This window comes from Caenorhabditis elegans, chromosome X (assembly GCF_000002985.6).
Source record: "Caenorhabditis elegans chromosome X".
Classification (NCBI taxonomy): Eukaryota; Metazoa; Nematoda; class Chromadorea; order Rhabditida; family Rhabditidae; genus Caenorhabditis; species Caenorhabditis elegans.
The window spans coordinates 1,448,136-1,457,327 of NC_003284.9; the positions used below are offsets into that span (position 1 = coordinate 1,448,136).

The 9,192-nt window shown below is 37.2% G+C and overlaps 2 protein-coding genes across 2 annotated transcripts; one reads left to right on the forward strand and one right to left on the reverse strand.

The window, feature by feature from the left end:
- The first annotated feature begins 2,632 nt into the window (after positions 1-2,632).
- Positions 2,633-4,171, forward strand: W05H7.1 (uncharacterized protein). The gene is made up of 3 exons (NM_075874.4): positions 2,633-2,708; positions 3,207-3,484; positions 3,847-4,171. The coding sequence occupies exons 1-3, from the start codon at positions 2,649-2,651 to the stop codon at positions 3,902-3,904; spliced, it is 396 nt and encodes a 131-aa protein (NP_508275.1). The 5' UTR covers positions 2,633-2,648; the 3' UTR covers positions 3,905-4,171.
- Positions 4,172-4,559: 388 nt separating this feature from the next.
- cebp-1 (CCAAT/enhancer-binding protein homolog 1) lies at positions 4,560-5,733 on the reverse strand. Its single transcript, NM_075875.7, has 3 exons — positions 5,571-5,733; positions 4,776-5,521; positions 4,560-4,726 (listed from the first exon to the last, which is right to left on the reverse strand). The coding sequence occupies exons 1-3, from the start codon at positions 5,721-5,723 to the stop codon at positions 4,666-4,668; spliced, it is 960 nt and encodes a 319-aa protein (NP_508276.2). The 5' UTR covers positions 5,724-5,733; the 3' UTR covers positions 4,560-4,665.
- Between the last annotated feature and the right edge of the window lie 3,459 nt (positions 5,734-9,192).

A 9,192-nucleotide genomic window follows, 5' to 3' on the forward strand; every position in this document is an offset into this window, starting at 1 on the left:
AGAAGATGAAAAACTTCTAGAAACGCCTGAAAACACTTAAATTGGAATCAAAATCCTGGAATTTTCGAACATTTTTCACAAAAAATCATTTCTTTGGCAATATCCTAGAATAATTTTCTGGAAATTAAGTGATTTAATAACCAATTTTTGATATAAAATTATTTATTTAGAGAAACTTTTCTTCTTTAGTAGCAGTTTTGTATGTAATCTTAAAAAAATGACAGTGAACAGTTGTAAATGAGCAATTCTAAACTGAACGTTCTAGTGTTCAGCATTAAAATTAAAACTTTAGCGTGAAATTTTGATATCCTACAAAAGTTTGCTACTTGTAAAAAAAAAATATAATTTCGATTTAAATTTAAGAGATACTGTCAAAAGCGTCTTAATTTTTTAAATCACAAACCGATGCACCATAAGCTCATTCAACGGGAATTTGTACAGATTTCTTTTTGTCTGGAAGAAAACTGTCAAACAATTGTGTAACATTGTGAGAGATGCTCATAATTCTAAAACGGAAGGAGAAATCTTTAATGTTCATCTTTTGCTAGTTTAATGGAGACAGTATCGTGGATTTGGCCAGTTTTGAAAAAGATGGTTGGAACCTCTGGGTTTCGTCCCCCCCCCCCCCCCCAACAAGATATCCATATTTTTCTTACTATTAGCGAAGTATTTTTCTAAGCTTGATATATATATATATATATATATATATATATATATATATATATATATTAATATTAAAAAATTTATTTGACGGGAAACAATATTTTTGAAAAATTTTAGAGATGAAAACTCAGAAATATTTAAGAGATCGTGTTGATTTTTTTTTGAGGTATTCCATCAACAAATTGTGAAAGAATATGAGATTTCATTCGAGATTTGAAAGATGCTTTCAAAAGTGTCAATACTATGAAACTCAGAAACTTGAATGCAGCGGGATGTTAGGACATGAATTGGCTTTCCACAGGAATTTTCAGATGTAGTGGGAAATATCTGTAAAAAAAATTGAAATAAAATGGAAAGTTTTTTATTGAAAAATTTTATTGAACATTTTAGAATGATATTCTGTCATTTTAGTACTATGAAAATGGTTGGTACATGTGTATTATAACCCCACATTGTTTTTAAAACGCAATTAGTATCTTCATTATTAGGCTCACAAGGAAAGTCTGTCAATCAAATACTAGGACATCTAAACCAGGGCTGGGCGGCAATTGCCGTTAGGCAAATGGATTTGTCGGCAAATGCGGCAAATCGGCAAATTGCCGGTTTGCTGATTTGCCGGAAATTTTTCATTCCGGCAATTTCCCGATTTACCGATTTGCCGGAAATTTCAATTCCGTCAATTTGCCGATTTGCCGATTTGCCGGAAAAAATCGTTTCCCGCCCACCCCTGTTCTAAACCACACATATTTCATTTGAAAGCTTGTTTTTTAACTAGGTCACCACAAAAAGTTGTACGGCGGAACTAAACTCTGGTATTCTAAAAACGCGGTCTGAAATAATTTCAGTGCATTATTTCACTAATTTGGAGGCCCGTAGAATGGCTCCAAAAAGTTTTTGGGAAACTTTCGATGATTTTAAAGTTAAAAAAAAAAAGAAAAACAATCTGAGATTTAAAAAAAAATTACATTTGTGGTTAATAACTGCAATTTGTTTTATCAAATTGCTTGAAAAAATTTCAGAGTTCAGTTCCGCCGCAAAAAACAGTTTGTGGTGACTTAGCCCAACCCAGGAATATGCGGCAAATCACTAAACTTGTTGAGTTCGGCAAATCCAATTTTTTGAAATTTGCCCAGCTTGGCAAACGACAAATTTGGCAAATTTACCGCACCCCCTGGTTTAAACATAGTCTAATTACACACGTATCGTTCAGAACTCTATATATAGATTGGCAAAATTTTCTTGTTTGAAAATATCATTTCCTAAGCCTGAAAATTCAAATGAATGTCACTTTCAATCGATAAAAAAAATTAATTCTACAAATGTGAGGCTATATTGCAATGGTTTTTAATCGCATCCAAATTTACCACACTCTACCGTCAATAATTTTTTAAAATTTAATATATCGGTTTCATTTAGTATCCGAAATAATTTACTCATAAAGTTGAACTATCTCGGCTTTTCTTTTTCAGATTTTGGATTTTCGAGTTGTCTAAGTTACAATAAACTCTACTTATTTTTTCCACGTTTCGGCCAGAATTGCAGTAAAAAGGAGTGATACTAAATAAAAAATTCACTAAATAATTGTTCAAATGTGCAAAAATTCCAGACATTCCTAAAAGCTTCACAACTTCTTTTTCTCACTACAGCCTAGAATCGATATTCCTCTCCCTCTCCACCACAACCTCGTTGCCTAGCCTTCTCGAACAAACGTGGTGACTACGAAAGCACAGCAAATGCGCTGCACTGACACCCCGCCGATCTCTGGGGTCTCTTGGTTTTGAACGATATCTCCCATTCGTTTGTCCATCGACAATGGTACTCTAAAATTCATGGAGGTCTACCAATCCAATTTTTTTGCTACCGAACTTCATCTTACTAATTTCAAACTTTTCCTAGAGTTTTGAGACTTCATCAGCATTTTTATGCTTTCATTTCATATTCCAAGAAACTGAATTAAAAATCAAATTCTAGAACCTTCTCACAACATGCCGCCAGGAGGATCATCCGATAGATTTTGCGGAGCCGATTTTTTTGATGAGTACGAAGTAAGTGTTTTCAGTAGGGTAATGAAAAAAATGTTGCGAAATTTTCGGAGAATTCATTAGTAGTAAACATGAGTCATTGAGCATAACCTAGTGAGCCAAAAAACATTAATTTTTGTTTAGGAATTTGTTAAATAAAAAACTAGAAAATTGACATTGAACATTGGAATCGGTGTAAAAACTAAACATAACTATGTAATTTTGGTCAGTGCAAGCAGATATTTCTCTGTTTTAGAAAAAAAATCCAGTTGAAACAATTGCCAATTGGCAAAATTTTGGTCAGTGCTATTTTTCTTGTCAAAGCATTTTTTGGCTTAAAGCAGACAAAATTAAATGAGTAGTACGGTAAATTAAAACTGAGTTAGTGTTTTCAAAATGGACGAGAATTATAGCCATTTGGTCAGTGCGATCGTTTTTCATTTGTGCAAATCTTAAAAATTTGAACCTTTTCAAGCTAAAAATTACAAAATCTGAAAATTTTGAGAAATTCTCAACTTTCAGCCCTGCTCCCTTTCCCCGGAAGAAATCCAGCGACGCCGTGCCCAACAAGACTCCCTCCGGCTTTTCCAGGACACGTTGGAGCAGGTCCGCCAGCTCGCAGAGCAACTCCAGGAGCAGTTCCGACAGGCGACGGAGCAAACCGCACGGATCCGAGAGGAGCAGAAAAAGATCCGACGAGCTATCCGAAGACAGAAAAAGTTGACTCAGAAGCGGCGAAAAATGCTCGTAGAACGTGAGGTGAAGCGGAGACGGGTCGCGAAGATGTTCTTTGCCTGCAGGTGAATTTTGAAATTGGCGTGAAAATTTGATACCTACTTGGACATTAATTTCTATTAATTTCTATTAATTTTGGAAATCAATAGTTTCTAAATACGTTTTTCCGAAATTGGGTCCCAGAAAAAAACCACTTTTTTCCAAAGTTTCACCTCAAACCTCCGTCTGATAAAATGATAGTTATGCTCCGAATGCTCCAAATAATCTTCATCAACGTGTGACACTATACGAAATGTTTCGAAATGTTAATGCCTTTTTTTCGACCATTTTTGTTATGGGCTCCTGTTATCTTATTAATCAGTTCCTCAGTAACTACAGTAATCCTAGTTAACTACAAAGTACGAAGTACAAACTACAACATTTTCAGAGAACGCCGCCAAGCCTTCCCAGACCTGGCTAAGCAGTATCTCCAGAGCATCAGCTGAGCCATCTGGCATTATCATAATTATTATCTCAAATCTCTGTAAAATTGTATTATTATATGTAGCACAACCCCTGGCTAGTCAAGCCCCCCACCGCAATATATTTATATATTTTTGAAATTTTTGAAATTTTTGACTATAGAATTTGGAATCCTAAATGTAAATTTTTTGAGCACTGATGAATTTATTTCTATTTAGATAAAATCAGCGATCAAAAAGAAAAAAACAATAGAAAAAAGGCAAAAATAATAAAGCGAATTTGAAATTATCAAGGCAAAATTAGTTAACACATGTTCAGGGGGGATAGGTTTTCAGACAAAAAATGCACTAGTTGACTGGAAGGGGAAACATTACCAGTGGTGTAGGGATTGGAAGAGGATCTGGTTTTTTGCTACGTGGTGTTGAAAGGAAGTTAAGGAAAATTTTCCAGCCAATTTCGAGTTATTGGACTTTGAAGCGCAAGAGGCTCTGCGAGCAACTCTCAAAATATAGGAAATTTCAAGTTTCACAACTAAGTAACAAAATAACTTGCCAGCAAGTAAACGGGGGGAACAGATGAAAGCTCAGCTTTGGGGGGAAGGGAGAGAGATGGAATAGAATTATGTACGGTTTGATGCTTGTTTTACACTGGGAGACTAGATTGGGATCAATGAAGGGGGGGGGGGGGGGGGGGTCACTGGAATGATGGGGGGAGAATGCCGTGGAATAAATATGAGGATCCTAGGTGTCTAAATTATTGATTGGTTAATTGATGAAGCTGCAGGTTACTTGTTGAAGTTCTCGAGGATGTGGCGTTGGGGCATGCGTTGCTCTTTCATCGGGCCTCTGAAATTACAAATCGTTGAGAAACACTAAGGGTTTTATTCTGACTCACTTATTCCTGAGAAGCTGCTCCAAGGTGTCCTGGTCCCGACGTCTGGCGTCACGCTCGGACTGGAGGAGCCCTTCAAGCTCGGCGATGCGCCTCTTCATCTTGTCGTGCTCGGCTTCCTTCTTGTCCTGGAGCTCCTTTGCCTTTTTACGCGATTTTCTGACGGCATCATTGTTCCGGGCTCTTTTCAATTTGTAGGTCGGCTCAGCCTTCTCCTCGTCTGCCTTGAGTTTGTACTTTCTTGCTCTGGTCTGTGGCTTGAAGTTTTCCAGTCCGGCGGATTTAGTTTTCTTGCTCTTTGGCTCAAAGTAGGAGTCGTCAACGCTTCCGTCGTTATCCGTCATATCGCTGGACTCCTCCGAGTATTCCTTCTGGTAATCGTCATAAGGAACTGGGCGTTTGACAGCTCGGCGGGTCTTGGTAGCTCCGAAATCCGGTGTCTCAGCTTTCACTTCACAATTCATCTTGTACCCATCCTGATCATAATCCCCAGGCACTCGATAGCCAGTGCCGTACGCCACGTGGCGCTCATATCCGTTCAGCTCCGGTTGTTCGTAAGGATGCTCTCCGTCGTAAAGGATGTTGCACTTTTGGAGCTCGGCATCATCAAAATCCACATTGTCGGTAGGAACGTCAAGATCGTGGAGCACTTGCAGGTAGTCGCCAAGGTCCAGCTCAGTTTCCATAAAGTCCACTGGATGGCGTTCGCGGTCACGTTGCTGGAGGGATGCGGCAATGGTAAGAGAGTCCTGAAAATATCGATGACTAAGAGTGAGCAAGAGCACTTTATCCACTTACTTGTCTTGCGAAGGATCCGGCGGAGGAGGTGGAAGCTCCGTTGTTCGGCATGTCAGTGAACCCACGTACCTCGGATTGCTGGAGTCTTACCAGGTGTGGATGCTTGAGGGCCTGGTCGCCCTTTTGGTGGCTGTAGTTCAGCTTGCTATACATTTTCTTTATTCTGAAAAAAATACACTAAACTTAAAGAGAAGTTAAAGAGAAATAAGAGCAAACAGTTTGCGAAAAGGTTTCGAATGTTCTCGGTGAGAGGCGATGAGAAATAAAAAGAGAAACAGAGAAAGCAAGGAGGAAAAATGAGAAAAGTGAAATGATGACGTCATTGCCGCCGAATTTAGCAACCAGCTGCATAAGGGTGAGCAAGCGCTATGGGACACACCCAGAAGGTTATCAGTAGTTATCAAATGGGAGTGTGAATAAAATAAACTAAAAAGGTTACATTTCTTACAGATTTTAGAAACGATAACTCAAACTTTTAGACTTGCTCCAACACTAGAAAATGGATAAAAAATAGATATTTAAATTGTCTATAAAGTTGAAAAATTGTCAGAAAGGAAATCGACATCACAAATGACTATGTAACTGCTAATTTAAGAAGAAGGATTATCAACATAGAAATCGGCTTCTAACACTACAAAATACTCAAACCAGCTCGAGGAGCCCTCCACCAGACCCAACCGTCTCCGGATTGCGAAATGACAAACCCCGACACTTTTTTCCACGTCGACTTATAGCCATGGGCGGGGCGAGTTGTGTACAATTAGACTCCAAGGAGATGGATGAATACCGACGCTAGGAGGCAGGGCGCAAAGTATTGCGAAATCGGCGGCAATGTTGTGTTGTGAGAAGAGAGGAGGGGACAGGAGACGCAGAGCTTGCGATGAGTCACAACGCCGCCTCTGCGTCTCTTCCCGCTGCACACTATGCGGGGCGAGAGGAATGGGAGAAGCGCGAGTGGTTTTGTTGTTTGCTGGGAAAGACGCAGAGAAACCGAGGGAACTGGACTGTGAGTCATACATGTCATGCATACTGCAAAGTCATGAAAAACTGTCGTGGGGGAAAATGGAGATTGTAGGAGAGAGAGAGAAAAAAGAACAAACTAAATAGAATTGTTCCAAATTTGAACATGGTGCATCGGCTACACACTTCGACTGGTAGCCATAAAATAATCATTTTTAGTTAAAAAACTATAAAACAAATACTATGTTAGTTGGCAAATTGTTATAAATTCATTCAACATCTGTTCAGTTAGAAGGTAACGGCTCAACAAAAACTATTGCTCATCGTGCATCGATTGGGATCACAGTTCCCATTCTAGATCCTTGCTGGTAAATATTCCTATTTTTTTGAAAAACTATAAATTTTCAACTTCAAACCGCTAGAAAACGTAATAATAAGAATTTTTTCAATTGAAAATTTTCTGAAAATCTCAAAAACAACCAAGTTATAAGCTGTTCAAGTTAGAGTGCAATACTAAAGTGATTTTAATACATGGTGCATCGACAAGAATCATATGAACTTGACAGTCCATGTGTTGGCACGATTTTAGTTCTAAACTTATTTTTGACTACAAAATTCGAAAAATGTGATAAAAAAGTATTTTGTCAATTGTTGACAATTTATTACCGAAATCAAAAACAACCAAAATATTGTTTTCAAGGTATAAATTTATTCTTTACTACAAAATTATAGAAAATGTGACAAAAACAAATACAAGTTTCTCAAGTTAGAGAGCTATACTGAAAGAGTAATAACTAAACATGGTGCATCGATAAAAATCATATGACTTTGATAGTCTATATCAGGGCTGGGCGGCAATTGCCGTTCGGTAAATTGATTTGTCGACAAATTCGGCAAATCGGCAAATCGGCAAACCGGCTATTAGCCGATTTGCCGGAAATTTCCAATTCCGGCGATATGCCGGTTTGCCGATTTGCCGGAAATTTTAATTTACGGCAAGTTGCCGACTTGCCGATTTGCCGGATACCAGATTTGCCTGAAATGTTTAAAGGGGTTTTTTATAAGACGGAAGCACTTAACACTGTCTATTTTCGAATTTTTCTCGTTTTTTCTACATATTTTTTATAGAATATGCGTACTTCTCAAAATAGATATAGGAAAATTCATATGATGCGTTTAATTTTGCCATTTGAAATTGAAATTCCAAAAAATAAGTGCAAAACCACAATTTGCCGAAAATTTTTGGCAAATTACCGATTTGTCGGCAAATTCGGCAAATCGGCAATTTGCCGGTTTGCCGGAAATTTTAAATTCCGGCAAATTGCTGATTTGCCGAAAATTTCAATTCCGGCAATTTGCCGATTTTCCGATTTGCCGGAAAAAATCGTTTGCCCCCCACCCCTGGTCTATATGTCGGTATATTTGGAATATGTACGATAATTTTCTGATTCAAAAAATAAAGAAAACCTGCTAATACACATATTTATAGTCAGATAACTATTATAAACCTAGAAATTTTTTAACCATTAGTTGTTCCAGTTTAAAGTAAAAATTGAACATGTTGCATCGAATGGGAATTTGGAAAACGTTTTAAAAAAATTCATTATTTTTCAGCAGAAAAAATATATCAAAAATAAATTTTAAAATCTTGTCAGTTAAAATTTCAAAAAAAAAAAATTAACTTTCGAATCCTCAACAAACTGAAAAAAACACATCACAACCTTCGCGCCCAAAACAAAGAAAAATCACATTTCTGATTTCGAGTGCGAGGAACGCGATCTAATTCGATCAAGAACCCCCAATCGGCGCCTACGCCTCTCGATTTACGAACAAAAATCAATAGCTAGCATATATGTCATATGCCTAGAAAATGATGACAAACCCGTGTAATATAAGCGGGGAGAAAACTTTGTTTGCTAAGGGTAAGATGACAATTGCAATTGAAAACACTAGGTCATGTGGTAAAAATTGGCGTAAATTTGGAATTTGATTAGTTTAGAATATTTTAAATATGTTTTTTTATTGTTAACTGGGTTAGTAAATAAGAAATTTAAATTTAAAAGTTAGGTCAAAATTCGAATTTTTAAACTTCAAATATAATACAGTCAAAATTTTCAGTTTTCAAGGTCATTCAAATACCAATTCACTAAAGTTTCTCTCCTGTTCCCCTTACCCTCTTCCCCGTAAAAAATATGACGTGTGGGCAGCAGGCAGCACCCAAATGTCAATAAAGAGTGCCTCATTGAACGTATCAGATGATAGGATGATGAGGGAGTAGAGAAACGACACATGAAAAAGAAAAGAGAACAAAAAACAACAAGAAGGAGATCCCTGGAGGAAGAGTGTTTATTAAACAGCTGCTGCTGGTCAGTGGCCCAGAGATTATGACAAATAAAATATAAAACTTCAAATTTTTCTTATATTCTTCAAGTTTCTAAAGTCGATGCATCATGATAAATTACCTAGCTTTACACCTCAAGTTTAAGTCAGATATGAGCTATCAAAATGAGAAGATGCAGGACTAACTAACCCTATCGATGCACCATGACCACTTAAAATTTTTTCAGTTTATAAGTTTTTCATCAATTTTGTGATGGATCAATTTTTGATATTTTGAAAGTCACACTATACACAAACCGCGAAAATATAGAATTCTGGGGAA